The following is a 20,423-nucleotide window of genomic DNA, read 5'->3' as shown; positions in this document are numbered from 1 at the left end:
TTCCCAAGACTTGCGACCCCAGACACTCAGACCCAGGCTAAGATAACAGCAGAGAGGGTCCTTGGGGGAGAGCAGGTGCAGTCTGCATGGCAGGGGCAGGGGCAGCTACGGGCATGGGCCTGGGCCTGGGCCAGTCAGTCACTCCTGCCAACCTCTTCCAGCCTGCCGAGCGGAGCGATTGGCGATCAAGCAGGCACAGCCCGCTCCCTCTTGCAGGGACCCACCGTTCCGTTGGTGCTGGCGTCTCCGCCCCGTTTCTTCCGTCGAGCTTATTCCTGTCTGTGAGTAATAACGCTGTTGAGAATAACTATCATATCAAGCTGTGTGTTTCTATTTGGCGACCAGTTCGACTCCCAGGCACCTCCCAGCTCAATCAAAATCAAAATGACCTCTCTCTGCAGACTCAGATCTCCTGCAGGGCTGTCTGAGACCACTACGTAAACCCAACCTCCCGGGCTGCCGGGCTGCCGGGCTGCGTGCTGACAGCGTGGTCACTCAGTCACTCTCTTGTCTTGTTAGACGGCAGAGAACGGCACAGAGCGGCAGGCATGAGTACCTAGCCTGCTAGCCAACCCAGTCCAGCTGGAATGGCGGGGCAGTCCACGTTTCACAGGCCAACCTCACCTCACGATGGACGGCACTACCAGGCCTGCTTTTGCATTGGAAGGGGGAGCTGAGACATTCCAATCACGCCCAGGGCGGAACAGTTCCTCTTTTCTGCCCTCTTTTCTGCCCTGCCAGCCCGCCAGCCCGCCAGCCCGTCTCGTCCTGACGGAGACGGATCGGTCAATACAAAACGGTGACGCCTAAAAAAAAATGGCCATTCAAAACGGTCATTCAAAAGACTAGCGACCCAAGCATCCTTTCATAACGGCCGCCCATGCAAGCCCCTGAAGAAGATCATCATCACCATCAGCCAGTCGCAGCCACAGCAGGCGACTGGCCGAGTCAATCGCTACAGTCAGCAAGACCTCGTGTCGTGTCCTCTACCAAGGTCATTTCTCGTGATGTCCATTCACCTCATGAAATCACCAAATGCATGCATGCCATCCATCCCACATCAGCCATCACCACCCATTCATTGCTCGTATTGCGTGCTGCTCTCTCAATTGCTCGGCATGGTGCTGACTATCGGACCCAAGGTGGCCGATCCCAGGGGCAGCCCCCCGACCAAAAGTCCCCCACAAGCTAAACCCATGGAGCGTGGACGGGCAAGACGGGCTAGACGGCATGATGGAAGATCGGTCCAGCCCACTGGGGGGAGCGGAGCAGTCCATGGACCTTAATTTAGATCCCTGGGTCCTTGCCCAGGTGGCACCCTGGACGCACCCAGGACTCTGTCAGGCTAGCAAGCCCCGTTGACTCTTGAGAGCCGCCTTGCCCCATCCAGACGACAGATGCGACTCCTGAGGCTTGCAGCACAACAGCCCGACACACATCCAAGAAGAACTTGCCCAGGTGTTACTATCAAAACAACCGCAAGGGTTCACGCCCAGATGGCCGAGATCTCATCCATACCGAAGTCCACACAACCAACCACGTAGGCCAATAGCCGGCCAAGACATTGGCATCGGTTAAGTAACGAACTACATTGAGACAGCGACGGTGCAGTCAGCGGCCCATGTCTTGGGAGGGACCGACTGGTCGCCCCCAGACACGACAAACCGGAGCACAACCCGGAGCAACGTGGGAAATGGGCCTCGGAGGAACCCAGAGAGCACTTGACCGTGGAAACCAGGCCGAACACGGTTAATCCTCCTCGTCCCGCCCGCCAACTAATCATCACTAGTACTCCCAGAGGTCAAAGTGTGACGGCGCCGCCACGGCATCCCAAACATGAGACGGTCGACTGCGTCAAGTCGCGGCTGCGACGTCAAACACCCGCCCTCCCGGTGGCCGGGAAAGAGGAGGAAGAGGCCGCCACGCTACTATTACTATGTACGGTGTACACGCAGAGCCTCGCCGGTTGTGCCACGGGTGTGGACCAACTTCCTTGCCCGACCGTACCTCCATGACAAGTGGGTGTCTATCCTTTGACGATGCTGCGCTGATCACAAGGCCCCCTGGGCTCTCGGCGATTTATTACTCAGGACAATTCCGAGACTGGACACGATCTTGACCACAGAAACCAAAGATGAGGATGAATATCACGCCACAGAGTGTGACCTCTCTACCTGCCACCGTCGAAGACAACAGTTTGCAGGGTCTACCTGGGTAGCATCCCGGGCCTAGCCCCGGGCCCATCTCCCTCGACGCCGAGGATTCTAGACGTTGCAAATCACAGCACATGCAGAGCGCACAGCCGTGCGGGCCGTTCCTTGGTCCCCCCCGAGGTTATGTGAGAGAAGGTTGCATATGTAGTGAAAATCCGAGATTAATACGTAGCGCCTGTCCTGTGGCGCGCAGCAAAGGCCAGCAGACAGGCATGCCGCGGCGCGCACCGGCTCTCGTCTCGTCGGTAAGACGGGGCTCGTTGGGAGCATGGTTTTCCTCGACGGCCCGGACAGCCAAGTAATATGCAATATGTAGATTGATATTTTGTGCTTACTATATCCAAGCAGCAACACTAACACGCAGGTAACTCCAATATATATGCAAACCAGCCACCAACCGACCTCTGACCTACATGCTCCTCTCTCCCCAGAGCCCCGAGGTTCACTGCTTAATAGAAGGCATCCCCCGTGGTATTCCCCAGGTTCATGCCCGCGGGCCCCTCCTCGTCAAACCCAAACGAGGCGTCGTCGACGAGGCCGTCGTCCTCGAGGCGGCCCACGAGCTCGTGGTAGGTGGGCATGAAGGGCCAGCGGAGGAACTCGCGGAGCAGGTCGAGCAGCTGCGCCTGGTTGGCGGCGCGGGCGCTGGGGGCGGCCTCGCCCGTGAGCGGGGACCCGCCCATGGCCGGGTCGTGCACCGTCCTGCACTGGCCCCGGAGGCCCTCGGAGGCGCCCGGCCAGACGTGGTCCATGTTGTCGGCGAGGGTGACGAGGGTGTTGCGCATGATGCTGCTGAGCATCAGGTCGAAGATGTCGCCCGCGTTGCTGGTGCCGGGCCCGATGTGCCGCAGCAGCCTGTCGGGCGCCTTGGGCTGGATGTCGATCAGCGCGCAGGGCTGGTTGGGGAAGAACTCGGCGGCCTGCACCTTGAGCGGCTCCCAGGGCCGCCGGTCCCACGACAGCACGGGGCCCATGCCGGCCGGCTGCCGCAGCACCTGCAGCTGGTCGCGCATCAGGTTCAGCGATTGCCGCACGTACTCGGGCAGCTTGCGCACCTCGGCGTTGTACTTGTCGTTGGCCTTCACGGCCTTGTCCAGCAGCTCCTGCGCGCGCTCCCGCTCGCCGTCGGCCCTGGCCTGCTCCGCCTTGCTGTACTGCTCGGCGACGGCGTCGCTCCGCTGGATGAAGTCCAGGAGGCGGACCGCCAGCTTGTCGAGCCAGGTGTTGTAGTGGGAGAGCATCTTGAGCCGGGCTGCCTCCTTGGTCCCGGGGGCTATCAGGCCCTGCTCCTTCTGGGCCCTCATGTCTGCGAGCTCGACGTAGAAGCCCTTGTCGGCCGTGAAGGCCTCGCGGGTGAGGGGGATGGGCCTGCTGAGGGACTTCTTCTCCTCCCCGAACTGCCGCAGGAGCCTCGTCTGCCTGCCCGGCGGGGTGACGTGGCCGGCCTCCTTCATGCGGACCAGCGTCTGCCGCAGGCTTTCCAGGTTGAACTGGTGCGGGCGGGCGATGGTGCTCCTGGAGTTTAACACCACGGTCTCGTCGTCGAGGGTGCCGTCCTTGCCGCAGACCTCGGCGATGTACTCGGTGACCATCTCGGCCTCGATGGCCCCTTTCTTCCTGGCCTGCAGCACGCGTGGTATGACCGAGTCCTTCTCCTCGTCGGGGACCCAGACCAGCATGCGCACCAGGCCGTACTTCTGGAACAGTGTGGAGGTGCGGACGGAGCTGATGAGCTGGTACAGGACCATGCGCGACAGGGAGTCGAACAGGCCGTACTTGCGCTTGGGGTACATGGCGAGGTTCATGTGGACCAGGAGGGTGTCGTTGCGCGGGGGGTCGGTGTCGAAGTCACGGCGGTCGATCTCGACCTGGTGGGGCAGGTACTTCGGGGTGAGGATCTCCTGCAGCTCCTGCCACACGATGCCGGACTTTGGGAGCAGCGTCACGGCCGGGTCGCTGAGGAGGGGCTCGAGGTAGGGCGCGTAGAGCTGCTCGTCGGGCTCGAGGAGGATGTGTGAGCGGGGCTGGACCGCGTCGTGCAGGGCCTTGGTGAAGAGGCCGGCGCCGGGGTACATGGTGATCAGGTCGCAGCCCTTGTGGCGCTCGAGGGACGGTCTGATGTACTCTATAACGTCATCTGCAAACATTCAGCTGTTGGACCTGTTGCGACCTGTTGCGCCCCGTGGCTGGTGGCTCGGGCGGCGGAGGCACAGGCAGAGGCAGAGGCAGAGGCATACCGGCAAGTTTCGGGTTGACGAGGTTGACTCTGTTGCCATCAGCACCGGGCCGAGTCCTAGCACTCTTGGTGCGGGGAGTGAAGATGCCGGTCTCGAGGAGCTTCTCGGCCGTGGGATACTCGGCCTCGTAAAAGGAGTGGTGGGCCTTGTTCCTGGACGGCCTGGTCCAGTTCCAGCGCCGCTGGAGCGGCGTGTTCCATGATGCCCTGCCGACGTCACCGGCCACGGCCACGTTCAGGCTCAGGCGGGCACTGGGCCGGAGGACTGCATGGAGAGCTCTGCCATGGCTGCGTGCTGGTCGGAACATGAATGAGGGGGGAGCAGGAGAACAAAGGTCGTGCACGGGGGGTGAGGCATGAGGGATGCACGTGGGCGTGTGGCGCCTGTCGCAAAGCAGAAAAGAGGACGGAACAAGGGCAGGTTTTGGCCGGCAGAACTCCAGACTTTTTCGGGTTGAAACCTCGGCCCACTTGACCGCCTCGGCACACCGCCTTCCTGGATTAGTGCACCATGCACACCGGTCTGTGACAGCCCCCCAGGGGCTCCAGGGTTAGGTCTGATGCATAAGATAGACAGTGCCTCTATATTATCTCTAATATATAAACCTTTGTGTTAGGAAAGCTATACTTAACTTATAGCTATTACTTACTTAAAGTATATTTCAAGAGAAGAGATTAACTTTTAATATATAGAGATTTATAACTAAAATATAATCTTTATAAGGATTAAATAAGGTTTTAAAAAGCTTTTAACTTTAAATTTAAATTTCTTTTTTAATAACTTTTTTTTCTTTAAATAAATACTTTTTTTAATTTTAAATATTAATTCTTATTAATTTTTATTAAGTTATACTTTATTTTTAAAGGAATTTAAAAAATAATATAAATAATTAAAGAAATAATATTCTTATTTCCTTTAGTTTATTAATTAAATATATTATATTTTATTAAATAAAAGTTAAAAATAAAAAACTTTAAAAGAAGCTTTTATTATTTTTTTCTTTAATATATTATTTTTATATAAATTATTAATTAAAAAGATATTAAAATTAAAAAATATTTTAAAAAGGTACCTTTAATTATTATATAAAGTTTATACTTTTTTTAATTTTTTTATATTTTAATTTTAAATATCCTTTTAAGAGTTTAATATAGGTTTTTAATAAATAAATTCTTTAATTAATATATTTTTTTAAAAAGTTTCTTTAATATTTATTAGTATTTTAACTGTACTAACTTATACTATATTAAATAGGTAGGGAAAGCTATACTAAAAAAACTCTTAAAAAGGGGTATCTGAATATTTGAGATAACCTTTGTAGCCTATCGCTTACTTATAGATAGGTCATCTTTAATGCTACAACTCGTCGACCCCCCAACTTCAAATTACTATTGCATTGTTCAACAATTATTTATCAGATAGTCACAGGTATTTAATCGAATATTTTGAAAATCATTTTGTTGTTAGCAGTCTAAATTCAATGCTGTCTACTGCATGCTATCCGATCCTCTCCGTTTACTCACAGCAACCCTGCGCATCCAAGGTTCTCTCAGTCTGCTCTGGCAGCGCTTGAATGCAATTCCACCCACTTACCAAAAGATGTCCAATTCTAGCCACACATCCACCAAACCTCCCGCCTCGACTTTTCACTCCCCACGCCCAATAGTCAAAGCCTCGCACTTCTTTGACCTCAACCGCCTTTGAGCGCTCACTACTGTGAGGGCTAGGAGGGAGGAGGAGTTGGGGGCGGGGTGGGAGGAGGATTCGGACTTGGGGGCGGGGTGGGATATGGGTGCAACATCATCTTGAATGTCTTGATATTGACACAGTTGAGAGTCTTTGGTGTTGGTATCAACCTGAAGTTGCTTTTGCTTTCGTCTTTGGGTGGTATGGTGGTCTGGTGAGATTGGAATCGAAAAGAGATGCAAACCCAAAGCCATGTTGCCTTTTATATTCCAGCTTGTTGGTGACAGTCGAGACATAAAACCTATCTACTGCCTTGCCTATGGATAAGAATTGTATTGTGTATTACAAAGGCATACATAAAGAACACTGGCTAGGACCACGATCCGTTGTACAAAAGGACAATGTGCATGATCTCGGAGCCTCCGTCTGTTCCCGAGCATGGCACTACTCTGCTCTGTGTTCGTTCGGGGTGCCCTGCATAGTCTTAGTTTGTGCTTTGTCACATTGTAAAGCAGACAAGAGCTTGTCTATTTTAAGAACCCTCAAAGCACAGAAGCCCAAAATGGCAACAGCCAAATGTGCTCAGTACCTATTACCTGGTCTGCTCAAAGAGGTCACGCCTTGTTTTTGACCCATTTCGTACACAATGGGAAGTCTAAGGGCATTGTGACTTCCAGGCTGAGCCAAGACCTTAGATGCTCTGGGGAAGAGGTGGTTCCTCTTCACGTCTTGGCTAAATTTTGCAGGTTCGGATTTACGGTATCCGTCACGCGGATCGCTCAGTCCAGGGCACAGCCTTTTCCTTGGAAAGCTCTGAGGCTGAAAGCAATACAAAAGAGTCTTTTTCTGCCACAGTGACTAGCATTTGCTCAAAGAGCCTCAGACAAAACATATTGACATAGATACATATGTAATCATCGTAAATGCACGAATTTCATGTACTGGATCATTGAAGCAGTGCCAGGGGCAGGTACGTCAACCCTCCGTTCTTGCTGGATCCAATGCTTGAGCAACATTCTCGCACGAATTTTAGACACTACCCAAATCAAGCGCATCTTCGGTCTGGCCTAACTAGATACTGCTTCTTATCATCATATGACATTCGAATATGTTTTCCGCCCTCTTATGTGCAGCCTAGATAGGTCCTTGAAGAATATCCATGTTATGTATTTCCCCCGGGAACGCTGTCTCTAAGATGTATAGAAAATGACAATACTTCAGAGCGTGTGTCAAAGGAACCAAAGCTTCCAAAGTTGGCTGTAAGTTGGTGCGCACACGTTGTAGACCAACAGTCAGTTCAGGGGGGGGGGGCAGCCAATAAAGATGGCGGCTGCCTGGCAAGTGCAGTGGAGATCGACCAAGCGTGCGTTGCCGCGCCGCATCTGCATCTTTCAGATAAGCACAAGATCAGGAACGAGAGATCTACTTCAAAAACATCCTTTGTGTAAGTCTATTGACCGGTATGGAACACGACGAGAATGCAGTGACACCCAACCCTGAGTTGTGCCGGTCTGCTTTCAAGCTCGGCTTCGGCAACTGGGCGAATTTTGCACAACGCGAATCATCTGGGGAGGCCAGACAAGAAGCCCTGGACGTCTTGAGGGCCATTGAGCATGCATTTCCCGGCCACCCTGCCTTACGCAGCGGCTTGAAACTCACAAAGTCTTCTGGATGCTGGGAAGCCACCGGTATGTCCTTCTGGGATGCGGGAGGGGGTACGACATTGTCAAACTCATCAACCTCGAGCTGTGGCCCGGGTCAGCCAGAGGTTGCGCCTCAGAAGCATAGCTTTCCTGTCACCAAAATCAGACCGACAAGGCTGACAGTGGACAAATCCATCGAGAGCGGCTTCGGCTCCTTATTTGGGGACGGCGATGATCACGTCCCCATTCTCGTCCTGGCTTGGGCTTATGTTCTTTCCGCGAGATGGACCGAACGCATCCCAGGTGCCAACGACGTACACTATACTGAAGCCGGCGCGTACTCTTACAGAAGTGATTCTTCCACCATCAATGTCCCAATAATGGCCACGAGCAGACAAGCTGCTCGCTGGTGGCAGGCGATCTTAGCTCCTGGCCACGGCTGGCTGGCTACTTCGCCCACTGATGGGAGGATATTGTACTCTCCGTGGTCTATCAGACTGTCCTCCAGCACTAAACTGATGCCTCTCTATTTGGGAGAGACTCCTGTGTCGTCTATTGCAGCTGATTCCGCCACCTCTCTACGTTTCCTCTCCGAATACGTCACCACGTATAATGTCGCCGACCAGAGCCGAGCCGCACTCTCCGCTGTCTTGTGTCTTCCATTTGCCACCAGCTCCAGCAGCAAGATTGCTCTACCTGCTCCGCATATATCGACGGTTTCACTAGGACCTCAACAAGGCGGAGTCTTACCATCTTTGTCTTTGGCACAGGTGGATAAGCTAATGACACTAAGCTGCAATATCCGAGGCGTTAAGGCACTGCTGCTCAGCACCTTCTTCAATCCCGCTGTACCCTGCAATCTCGTGAGCCCCTTCTTGCAGGGGACATTTGCAGCCCTTGACACTTTCTCCCACGAACCACTGCGCGTGATTCATGCGCTGTTACGACACTCACCCAAGGTCGGGTTTCTCTGGGTCGGCGTTTTGATCCTCGGGAAACACACCTCTCTGCTAGATCATGCGCGCCATGGCTTTTCTGAGATCGACTTGCTCTCGGCCGCGTGGACGGGCACCATACAGACATTCATGCAACTGCCTGCATCCGCTGCCAGCTGCGGTCGCATCCGGCGCGAGGATGAGTGCCGACTTGCCTATCTTGTCTCAAAGGACTACCAGCGCAACATTCCGTTCTGCCCCTGGAAGCCCTTTGGGTCTGTTCAAGTCAAAGATGCTGAGCTGGGAGTACAGATTCATGCAGGCTGTCAGGGCCACGGGCTCAGGTACAAGGGGTGGACGTGGGACTGTTTGGAAGAAGAGCGTCTCATCAGCGCTATTCACCATCCTCCGGCATCAAACGGCCCTTATGAGGAGCCAAACTCAGTGCCAAATACAGGCATAGAGGTCCCGTTTGATAAGCTGAATTTGGAAAATGATTCTGCTTCCTGCACGGCTACGCTAAACCTATTTACGTGGCTACGCAGGGGAGGGTTTGCAGCGTCTGAGCAACATATACGGCGGCATGAGTGGCTTTGCGAGACTTTGGATGATGAGGAAGAGGACGCCTATGCATCCTGGCCTGAAGGCGACGATAATAGTGTCTCTGGTGTAAATAATCGGCCCAGGTCCGCCATCGCGAGACTAAATCTCGGGGGGTGGCTTGCGTCCACCCAGGCCAGGAGGGAAGACTCGGCCTGAATCAGCGAGATGTCGAGCGAAGGCAGCAGTGAGTCAATACTGAACCCTTGTCTGTCTCGCCTGCAGACTGCGTCAAGTGGCACGTTGTTTCATCAGGCGGATCGCTCCTTTACGGAACTACAGTTGGAAATCTGGACCTAGATGCCGGGTCCTGCATGCTGCCTGGGTTCTTGGACTATCTAGGTACGTCTGTTTGATCTGAATGCCTCCGAGGCCCGTGATAATTCAAAACTTAAAGACTGAGGCGCCACTCACTAGCACTTTTGAAGCGTCATTAGCGTGATAGGGCCGCATGATAGCTTTGGCGGAAGGATTGTCAGCCTGTCTTCCGCAATGTTAATCTCGTATTTCCCGTTCCACATAACGGATAGTTGACCTGTCTTGGGATTTGAGGCTTAGACTCGCGAGGATTGATTCCCCTGCCGCCTTCGTGTTCCTACCTAGGCGCATCATAGCACAATGGATGTTCTGCATACTTGAGTATTTAGATGACTTACACTTACCCGCTGCCTCAACTTCATTTTCCCTAGCCCGTTATCCGAGCTCTCATTTGTATTATTGTCACTCGTTAAATTTCTTTCAACGGCTACGCCAAACATGACGCTCATTCGATGCACCGTTCAGGCACTGGGAATCGTGTTGACGATTTCCGGTGCACACTGCTCCGTCCTGCCCCGTACATTTGATGTCGGACAACGAGTCAACACGACGAGTGGAATCATCCAGGGCCACGCAGCGGCCAACCGCTCAGATGTATCTGAATATCTCGGAATCCCATTTGCACAACCACCAATTGGAGACCTGCGGTTCGCCGCCCCAGAGCCATACCGGTCCAGCCTCCCAATCGATGCCAGTTCGTACGGACTGATGTGCGTGACAAATACTGGGAATCCAGACTACAGCGTGCTCACGGCCGCCGGGTACAATCTTACCCCTACAGCGGAAGACTACCTGAGGACAATCACAGGCCAGGGTAATGCTATGGGGGAAGATTGTCTCACCCTGAATGTGTGGACGAAACCCCAAGTCGGAGAGAGGGCAAAGGCGGTCTTGTTCTTCATCCACGGCGGCGGTACGTGCATCCAGACCTCATCCTATTCCTTAGAAGACACGAGTGCTCCCTCGCTGACCCGCCATAGGCTTCCAGGGCGGTTCCTCCCACAATCCATTCTTGACGGGCCAGTACTTCGCAGATGATGAGGACGTCGTGGTCATCTCGACCAAGTAAGCATGCCCGTTCCCGAGACATGTCTATCTCTGATCGTCACTAACACACGTTGCACTTGTTCCAGTTACCGGACCAATGTCTTTGGCTTCCCCGGCCTACAACCCTCGGTAGCCAATGTCGAGCCCAACGCCGGTCTTCTGGACCAGCGTCTCGCGATCGAATGGGCGAGAGAGAACGTAGCAGCGTTCGGTGGAGATGTAATTTTGCCACCACACCTACCTCTCACCATTATGCTGAGCCCATGCTAACCAAAGCCTCTTAGCCTGAGCGTATCACACTCTTTGGCCAGTCCGCCGGCTCGACCTCCATCTCGACATATGGTTACGTCTACGCCGAGGACCCCATCGCCCACGGCCTGATCACCCAGTCCGGAACAGCCGACAGCTTCGGCGCCCCGGCCCCAGACTCGACGGCGTCGTTCGCGGCCGTCGCGACCCTCCTGGGCTGCAACACCACCTCGGCCACCGCAGAAGGCCTCGCCGCGGCAGTCTCGTGCCTCCGCGCCCAGCCCGCGGAAGCGGTCTCCGCCGCCGCCGCAAAGGTGCCCTCGACGACCTCGGTCCTGGGCACCTTCGCCCCGACCGCAGACAACAAGACCGCCTTCGCCGCGTACGACTCACTCACCGAGTCGGGCGCCTTCGCGCAGGTCCCCCGCCTGCACGGCAGCAACGCCCAGGACGGCAACTCGTTCGCGATCGACTTTGCGCTGCTGGGGCTCGTGCTGCCCCCGGCGTACTGGGCCTGGCACACCCTCGCCTTCTTCGGGTGCCCCACGGCCGAGAGCGCCGAGTCCCTCGCGGCGGCGGCGCCCGACGTCCCGGCGTGGCGGTACGTGTATGCCGCCGACTACCCCAACATGCGGCTCACCGTGGACCCCTCCCTGGGCGCGTACCACGGCGCGGAGCTGAACCCGCTCTTTGGGACCTCCGAGGCGCTCGGCGGGCGGGACACCCCCGCCGAGGCCGCCATGGGGCGGTACATGCGGGCGGCGTGGGCTGCCTTTGCAAAGGATCCCGTGGACGGGCTGGCCGGGGACGGGTTTGGGTGGCCGGCGCTGCCGGTCGGGGAGGAGGACGGGTCGTGCGAGGAGGAGGCCCAGCTTGTCGTGCTGGGGCTCGGGAACGCCACCGAGGCCGTGTTCCAGCCGAGCTCTGCGTGGGACTCGAACTGCACTGCGGTCATGGGCGTGCTGGAGGCGCTTGGTGGTGTTGGGGGCCTGCTCATTCTTGCGCCGTTTGTGGGCCCGGTCCTTGAGGGCATTGACGATGGTGATGTTATTGCTGTCGGGGAGGCGCTGCTGGCTGCTGCTCAAGCGGCTGCTGGGGCCTGATCGAGTTGAGAGGGGGTCGCGCAGAGACTTCAGCAGGTTCACCTTCATGCTCATGTTGCCCTGTTCATTAATCTGAGCAAGGTCATCTGCATATAAATACCATGCTTAACCCGTTTGGACTCCTTAATGAGGCACCGAACGATGCGACCTCGGGAAGATGCCAATTCTGATCATCTTGCTAAGGGATACGATTCATATTTGAATTCATTTTGCTCTTTTTTTTTTCTTTTTCATTAAGTTGAGCCATTACTATACCAACCCCGTGCTCCTTCTCCGCCCCTTCTCGCCCTCGTCGAACACTATCTGCCTCAGCCGAAAAACAGGCGGCGGGCTGGTGAGCCCAGTGCTCGAAAGCGTCTTGCTCCTCGAGCCTTTGCTGAACCACTTGATGCCGTCCTCGTCGCTCGAGCTCGAGCCTTTCCTCGAGCTCGGGAACATGGCAGTGCCGCCCCTGGCCTCGGCCACCGTCTCTCCCCGCCGCACCGACATGTATATAAAATCGTGAAGAAAGCTAGTCTCCAGCTCTCGCGGCTTCCTATCATCGGTCCAGTACCTCTCCTCACTGAGGTCCTTGGACAGATGCTTCCTGAAGTACCGATCCTGGCCCACCCACCACGCACGCCAGCACACCAGGATGCCGATGGTCAGGGGCACGGTGATGGACCAATATATCCAGAAGCGCCAGCTTACTACCGAGTCGCCGCCGTCTCCCCCGTCCTGGTCGCCCCCGGGCTGCCAGTCGAATATCGACATGCCGAAGAGGGACGACATGAACTCGCCTGGCAGGAATATTGCAGTGATGACCGCCAGTGCCTTCATTGAGGATGAGTCCCGCGAGGAGGACACGGCCATCCGTGCGTTGAGATTATTATCTTCTTGGGCCATTTTACTGTAAATCTGAGAGCAAGTTAGCATGAAGCCGCAAACTGCACATGTAACTACCCTCATGTAGCATCATGGACTCACTATATCCACCAACGCCTTGCATCTCATTTCCAAAATCGTCCGGTCCGTCTTGAGCGACAGGCAAAGCTGCAGCAGACCATCCAGGTACTGCTTGATCTCGTGCCAGTGGCCGGTAAGCGGGTCCTCCTGGATCCTCGCCTTGAGCAGCCCAGTGCCGACCCTTCCGCGCGCAGACAGCGGCATGGGGAACGACGACGCGGTGCTGGAAGCCGGGGGCCCATCCGAGTCCTGCCGGACGTCGTCGAGGGCATCCCCGGCCTCGATGAGGATCTTGATGGCGCGGTCCATCCATTGCAGCGTGTCGAGCAGCCGGATGCTGCGCTTGAGGACGTCGTGCGCGTTCTTCATCAGCTCGGTCGACTTCTTGTACACCTGCTGCTGCTGGCCCGACCCCGTCTGGCTCCCTGTGCCGCCGCCGCCGCCGCCGCCTTTGTGGCTGTGGCCCGGGGCCATGCCCTGCCGGTTTGGTGGCCCGCCTGCAGAGGAGCTCGTCCGCCGCCGCCGCGCCGTCTCGTCGAAGGCGTCGAAGCCCGCCATGTTGCTCACGTCCCTCTCCACGGCGACGACCTCGCTGTGGTTGTCTGCCACGGCCTGCTCGGTCCACGCGAACTGCACCTGCAGGAGCATCACCGGGATCACGAGGGGGTGGGCCCAGTGTGACTTGCAGCTCTGCATCCGCTGGTCGTACTGGTCCAGGTCCTCGACGGTGTGCTGGTTCGGGTCGAAGGACTGCCGCACCAGGACGGTCGTCGTCCGGTCGGGGATGCTGTGCGTCATGGACAGGAAGTCGTACGGCGCCGTTGGGTCCGACGGGAAGGACATGATGATGCTCAGCTTCTCGTGGTGGCGGTCCCAGAACATGGACTCGACGGTCGTGCGCCTCACGTACTGCAGCGTGGCCGGGTGCAGGTCCATGAGGCTGAAGTCTGCCCTGGTGAGGTGCAGCCCGTCCAGGTTCATGTCCTCGCTGGACCTGTGGTTCTTGCGGCGGTGGCAGATGACCTGCCTCACTCTCCCCTGCAGCAGATGTGGCGAGCCTTTCCACCTGGGCCCCCAGTTCCCCTGCATGTCAACCGACTGGTCCTCCCTCATGGCCTGGTGGAATAGATCGTCGCCCTTGCCATCCTCGCCGATGATGCACTGGCCGACATGCTTGAGGAAAGGCCGGTCATTGTCCGTCTCGGACGACTGGACCGTGCTGGCGTAGTCGCTGTCCTTTGCGAAAACCGCATACTCCTGATATCTCAGGTGGGAGGTGCCATCGTGCAGCAGGATGTCGCTCTGCAGCCTGTCTGTGTCGTAGATGAAGAGGTCAGAGCGGTGAGGATCCTTCTCCCCAAACATCATTCTGCCCTCGTTGGCCGCCACGAACGCACGGCAATTCGGCAACGCCAGGCACACGGCTCGACCCTCTTCCCAGCACTGCCACCTCCGCAAAATTAGAGACAAGAGCCTGGCCCCGGGGTGTCGGTGAGATTGTGACGTCGATCACCCCATATATGGGTCTGCCGAGTCTTTTTCCGCCTCTTGGGTCTAATTAAAATCTAAACCAACGAGTGGCAAGGAATCTATTGGGGGAGAGGAAAAGCGTGACAGGACTGCCGAGATCTATGGTGTTCCAAGGTTGGCCCGCCGGCGTCGTGAGCAGGAGAAGGCCAGGTAACCGCAGGCAGTATCGAGGTGCCGGCAACGCTGAGAAAACTTTCTTTGGCGGTCGATCGCCTACCACAGGATGTGTCTAAGACCCCTGACTCGCCTCTCCCTTGGCGCAAGGTGTCCTGCAGTGTCCTGCAGGACGACAGTGAGCTTGTTCAGCTTGTCCAACGGTCACCGCCTGTCAGCTCCACCGGGCACGATGAGGTGCGCCCTGTGGGCAAGGTGGGCAAGGTGGCCCTCCTCTGCTGCGGCGTTGATTGGCGACTGGCGTGCCAGCACCGAGGCCTCGGCCCTGGGACCCATGGGGCTCCTGTGGTGATAAACCGGCGATAAGTGGTGGTACTAGTGTACTATCCGATGTCGACATGGGCGGGGCTGTCTCCCACGGGGAACAGCATCAGGCCGATCCGCCGGGCACGAGAGAAGATGCACCAACGGGAGGGCAAGCTCGTGCCCTTGCGGCTTGTTTGGGCACAATGCCGGGCCAGGTTGGACTTCAGGAGGGGTTTTTCGGTGAGGAGAAAGGACCGAGGTGTCATTTTTGCGCCGCATGACTGCAGGCTAACTTGCCTAACTTGCCCCGAGAGGATGGTCTACCGCCTGCTAGCGCTCGCGTGATACGGCTTTGGGAATATTCGGGCGGCTGGTCTGGCAGTCTGGCTGATCCTCGGCGTAGCTCTGAGGCTCTGCAGCCGCGAGATTGCTTTTGCAAAACGGCGGAATCCCAAGCGACTGGTCTCTGAGTGCCGGGCATGCATACTAAATGAGACAGACAGATTCGTGAGCCGCAGTAGTCGAGATACCACCTCATGGATCGACACGTTGCTCACCCTATAGGGTTGCCGAGATGCAGGACCGAAGCTTATTATCAGGTGCTTGAATCGGGTGTCCTTTAGCTGGCAGCTTGGTCATACATAGTCCTGCATAAGGTCATGATGCGGTCAACTCACGAGAACAAACAGCTGATGGGTACAGATGATTTTTGTTTGATAATACAGTGGTACATATGTATTAAACGAATCTCGCTATGCTATATCTACACCGTCCAGGGCAAAAGTATATGGCAATATATACACCGAAGTCATGACATCAATAAAACCCATCCCTATTCCCGATGCATCCACAAAAAGAAAGGACCCGCCTGAGCCGCCCGCCAATGAAACGGGGCGTGCAGCTTACTCGTCGTCGTCGTCGTCCAGCTCGATCTCCTTGCCGCTGCCCTCATACAGTATGAGACTCGAGATCCAGCCGCCAATGGCGACGGCGCCGACGGCCCACCAGCTGAAGGCGACCATGCCCCAGTCAAGCCCGACGCCGTACCAGTAGCCGCCAACGATGGGCCCAACAGTGCGGAACCCAGCCGAGACGGACTGGCCGATGCCGTGGATGGTGCCGAGCACGGAGGGGTGCGGGCTGCAGTTGTTGAGCAGGATGATGCTGGCGGGCAGGGTCATGGTGCGGGCCGACGTGTGCAGGAACAGGATGAGCACGATGCCGAACCACAGGACCGTCGACGTGCTGGTGGTGCCGTCGTCGTTGGCCGACTGGGGCATCACGGCCAGGAACGGCGCCAGCAGGTACGCCACGGGGAAGATGATGAGGAAGTAGCGGAACGACCGCAGGGTGCCCAGCCGCGCGTGCACGGGCGGGTACATGACCACCTGCAGCAGCATGCCCAGGACGCCGAGGATCGAGGTCGCGTTGCCGACGGTCGACGCCGGCATGCCCAGCCCGCCCGCGAACCAGAGCAGGTTGCGCCTGCCGACGGCGCCGCGGGACTCGATCTCGGCCGCGGTGGGGATGCCGGCGTCGACGTGGGCGGGGGCAAAACCCGGGCGGGGCGAGGACAGGAACAGCGACCACAGGTTAGTGAAGGCGCCCAGGTGGAAGTCGTAGAAGGCCTGCGAGAGGAGCGTGCAGACGACGTTCTTGGTCCACAGGCGGCCGAAGGGGAGCACCCTGCGCTTCTTGGGCTCCGTCATGGTCGGCTGCGGGCTCTCGGACTTCTCCTCAAAGTGCAGCTCCGAGTAGCCGGCGCGGGAGTGGTAGACGTAGTCGAGGGGCCGGCGCAGGACAAAGGCCTTTGCGCGCGCGGCGGCGTACAGGCCAGCGTCGTACGAGCCCTTCTTGCCCTTGGACGTCTCCTCGAGGCCGAACAAGACGAACAGGAAGGTGACGAACAGGAAGACGGCGTTCATGATCGACGGCAGGGCGAAGGGGTACTTCTCGACCATGGGCGAGTACAGAGGACCCTCGGGGCCGAACCAGCCCGGGAGGGTCATGGCCGGGTCGGCCAGCCAGCCGCCGATGATGGGGCCGAGGATCCCGGCGACGTTGAAGCTCATGGGCAGGATGAGGAACGCACGGGACTGGTACTTCCTCTCGACGGTGATCTCGGAGATCATGGTGCGGATGATGCCAACCAGGCCGTTGATCGAGCCCGAGAAGATGCGCCATGCCATGGCGGCGGCGAAGCTCTGCGAGAACCCATATCCGAAGCACCCGACGGCGGTCCCCAGGGTTCCGATCAGGAGCACCATCTTGCGGCCTCCCCACCACCTGGTCGAGTCAGCTGCCTTGCCCCAGGCGATGGCTGTCAGGACCTGCGCGCCGGTGAAGCAGCCCGTGAGGAGACCGGCTTGTGCTGATATCTGGGCGTCGGAGAGGATCGCTTCTACAAGATGGGTCAGCACCAAACACCACTTGGGGGAGGTTCCGGGTGTTGACATACCTGCGCCGCCCGTCTCCTTCGTCCGCTGCTCGGCCATGTGCTTCAGCTGGTAGAAGACGTACGCCTGCAGGCTGGCCACCTGCAGGAAGTCGACGAACCGGCACATGAACAGGATGGCCAGCTGGCCCTTGCGTGGCAGAGACATCCATGTGACGTGCTCCGGCGCAGGCTTCCTGTGCTCCTCCTTCTCGACGTCTCGCGACAGGAACGGGGCGTTCTCCTTGCCCATGTCGTCCTCCGAGTCAAAGTATCTCTCACGCGGGCTACTTGTGGGGTCGAACACCGTGACGGACGAGGACGATGATGCCACACCGGGCGAGACAGCTCCTCTCCGTTCAAGTTGTTCCTGGTTCACAAATGTGTCGAAGTCCGCCCCGCTCCCAAAGTCGCCCTTCTCGTTCACAGAAGACTCGTGCATGATATCAAACTGGCCCGGTGGCGCCAGCTCGCTCTGTTGTGAGTGAGCTGGGGTTGTTTGTTGTGCCATGTTGGTCAGTGTGGGAGCCTGCCCCTCCTGCTCTGCCTTATTATGGTGTTGATCGATATAGTGCGAGGGGGTGTTCTTCACAATTCTAAAAGTCCCCTCTTATTTCTCGAATTGGATCAGACGTCGTGCACTGGTAGTACGAGTCTTTACAAGGGTGCTAGTAATATGAGCATCAAACCCTGCTAAGTAGCAAAGGGGAAACAAAGAAAACTGATTTTGAAAATAGAGAACAGAAAGTGAGTGAGTGTCGTAGAATGAATGGTACGGAGTTGGGAAAGGAATGACAGGCCGGGAATATCGGCAGCAGATGATGAGATGGAGAGGCAACTCAGAAAAGTCACCAAAGCAGGATGGCTCGAAATAGAAATGGAAGGTTGGAAGGTTGGAAGGCAAACCTTGCAACTTGCAGGCAGAGCAACAAGTCAATATCGGCAGCGGCAAAGGTTTGCGTGTACTTACTCAACAAGCCACAGTCTGCGTGGAATAAAATGGGCCACCGGGATGCTGGCTGCGACAGGCAATCAATCTCAGTCCATCCCTGGCGAGACAGGCGGGTGATAACCAGGGTCGCCAGATGAGAACGATCAGAATTCAATGGGAGTCGGTACAGTGAAAGTCAACCCAGGACCTGGAGGGGGGGAGACTGGGAGGGAGGGCACTGTATCTGAGCGTTCTGACCCCCTGACCCGGGTTGTCACCCTGGATCACCGATGATCGACAACCGGGCCTTCCAAGCGTGGGCGGCAGCCCTTCTTCTTAGTCGCCGGGCCCACTGCCTCAAACTCTGGCTCCACCGGAGAAAATTGACTGCAATTCCCCACGAGACCCAGCAGCTGTCACCCACTCGCATGGCCGAGAATGGCAGTGGGGGAAATAGGATCGCGTACTCCAGATTCTGAGTGGGCAGCCCAAGAGGACGATGATATCAGCCTACCCGGCCCTGGCCTGCTGCAGAACAGCAGGAAGCCTGTCAAGCACAACTCCGCCTCGCCATCCATCGCCCCCTCCCCTTTTCCGTCATTGCTGTGTCCCCAGGAGGCCGTCGCATCAGACGATGACTGGATGGGAGTTGACTGTTCGGCAGTGAACTTGTCATCAGCCGCGCACTCATCTGACGACAAGACCTATTCGCTCGTCCTGTTCAAAGTGTGGCCTCGGGCGGTGCTACTCACGGGCCAGATCAACCAAGATCCGGCCCAGAGGTGAAGGGGCATTACGCGTGGTGCGGGTCGTACTCAGGACCCTCTTTTCCCGCCCCATTCCCTCTTGAATGCTCCATGCGCCAGGGAAAAGGGAGCAAGCAGGGGAAAAGAAAACACTCGAGCCAGCGCACAATGACGAAGCCTAGCCTCGGTACCAGCCATCGTGTACATGCCACACCGCGAATCGAACTTCTATGTAACTTGAGGTTGATATCGGGGCAGCCCATCAACGCGGAGCGCCACATCCCGCTGAGCTGGCGAAGCCAACCACTCTGTATTCCCGTATCTCATCCGGTCTTGTACGGGCCCCCGACTCCCGAGGCCGTGATTCCTTGCGACCCCCACCTCACGTACAGTGAAATTACCATGGTAGAAACAGGAAACACTGCTGACCCAAGCCCTTGGTATTGGATGTCAGGCCAGGGACTCTGCTGTATCACGCAGAACCGTTCCGACCTGTCCGGTGCCAAGGCGGCAGCCAAGGCGGCACGATAGCTGTAGGGTTTCTGGTATAGAGGCGTGCAATTCAGGCAGTCCTGCAACGGTAAAGAACTGCACGACGACTTATTCATGTCCACGACAGGCCCGAAATGTGCAGGACCGCATCTCTGGACTGAGCAGCATGAAGCCCGTGCGGCAAGCTGGATGCTCCCCTTTTGTTCCCACAGATGGGTGCCCCTGATTCGCGCTTACCGACCTTGCGATCCAGTACTGGAGCCATGATCTGCCCAGTCCTGCCAGTTCGGCCACTTCTGTGCCCATCAGTGTCATCGATGGGGGCAGAGGGGCCGGCAGCCCGGAAGTCGGTCATGACCCACTGGACCGGTATCGTGGCTGTCGGGTCGGCTGCGGCTACACACATGTTGTGTATTTCCGTCTCGACCTGTGGCGTTCAACGTGCATGCTGGCGCGCTGGGCAGCTGGGCTCCTGCAGGTGACAGGCGGGCCGGCGCCTACGGCCCCTGGGCCATGGCACCGTGGCGGCGTGGGACGCGAACGATCAGCAGTCATCAGGAGGTCGACGATCTGTACATCTGTTGATGGGGGCTGTCCATTTGGGGGCGATACCGGAAGGCGTCTCCCTCTTCCAAGTTCGAAACATAGTCTCCAGCCAATCCACCTGCTCATGTCACACTCTGGCACAGTCTGGCCCGTTCTTGATGGTGGGATTTGAGGTCCCGCAATGTACTCGAGGTCAAGCTTTCCATCATGTTTATAGTAAAAGTCAATGCAGGCTCCGTCATCTGTTGCCGTTGGCTGCCCGTGGGATGAACGGGGTGCCTGCGCCTTGGCGATGTCTGGTCTTTGCGCTGCCATTGGGAAGCGATGAAACCTAGCAGCCCTATAGTG

At 56.8% G+C, this 20,423-nt stretch overlaps 5 protein-coding genes across 5 annotated transcripts; 2 read left to right on the top strand and 3 right to left on the bottom strand.

Moving 5' to 3' along the window:
• Positions 1-724: 724 nt before the first annotated feature.
• On the bottom strand, positions 725-5,076 carry KVR01_007691 (uncharacterized protein). Its single transcript, XM_044782061.1, has 2 exons — positions 4,451-5,076; positions 725-4,350 (listed from the first exon to the last, which is right to left on the bottom strand). The coding sequence occupies exons 1-2, from the start codon at positions 4,755-4,757 to the stop codon at positions 2,663-2,665; spliced, it is 1,995 nt and encodes a 664-aa protein (XP_044642669.1). The 5' UTR covers positions 4,758-5,076; the 3' UTR covers positions 725-2,662.
• Positions 5,077-7,598: 2,522 nt separating this feature from the next.
• Positions 7,599-9,473, top strand: KVR01_008138 (uncharacterized protein; the record flags this gene model as incomplete). Its single annotated transcript, XM_044784012.1, has 1 exon — positions 7,599-9,473. One exon carries the CDS (start codon positions 7,599-7,601, stop codon positions 9,471-9,473), a length of 1,875 nt encoding a protein of 624 aa, XP_044643116.1.
• Positions 9,474-10,021: 548 nt separating this feature from the next.
• Positions 10,022-12,031, top strand: KVR01_008267 (uncharacterized protein; the record flags this gene model as incomplete). Its single annotated transcript, XM_044783540.1, has 4 exons — positions 10,022-10,545; positions 10,613-10,697; positions 10,766-10,898; positions 10,964-12,031. Exons 1-4 carry the CDS (start codon positions 10,071-10,073, stop codon positions 12,029-12,031), a joined length of 1,761 nt encoding a protein of 586 aa, XP_044643245.1. The 5' UTR covers positions 10,022-10,070.
• Positions 12,032-12,257: 226 nt separating this feature from the next.
• On the bottom strand, positions 12,258-15,384 carry KVR01_008358 (uncharacterized protein). Its single transcript, XM_044791279.1, has 2 exons — positions 12,998-15,384; positions 12,258-12,928 (listed from the first exon to the last, which is right to left on the bottom strand). Exons 1-2 carry the CDS (start codon positions 14,342-14,344, stop codon positions 12,281-12,283), a joined length of 1,995 nt encoding a protein of 664 aa, XP_044643336.1. The 5' UTR covers positions 14,345-15,384; the 3' UTR covers positions 12,258-12,280.
• Positions 15,385-15,632: 248 nt separating this feature from the next.
• Positions 15,633-18,486, bottom strand: KVR01_008009 (uncharacterized protein). Its single transcript, XM_044791338.1, has 2 exons — positions 17,385-18,486; positions 15,633-17,327 (listed from the first exon to the last, which is right to left on the bottom strand). The coding sequence occupies exons 1-2, from the start codon at positions 17,869-17,871 to the stop codon at positions 15,829-15,831; spliced, it is 1,986 nt and encodes a 661-aa protein (XP_044642987.1). The 5' UTR covers positions 17,872-18,486; the 3' UTR covers positions 15,633-15,828.
• Between the last annotated feature and the right edge of the window lie 1,937 nt (positions 18,487-20,423).

The sequence above is a fragment of the Diaporthe batatas genome (assembly GCF_019321695.1).
Source record: "Diaporthe batatas strain CRI 302-4 chromosome Unknown Contig00009, whole genome shotgun sequence".
NCBI classification, from domain to species: domain Eukaryota; kingdom Fungi; phylum Ascomycota; class Sordariomycetes; order Diaporthales; family Diaporthaceae; genus Diaporthe; species Diaporthe batatas.
This window is presented reverse-complemented; position numbering and strand designations above follow the sequence as displayed.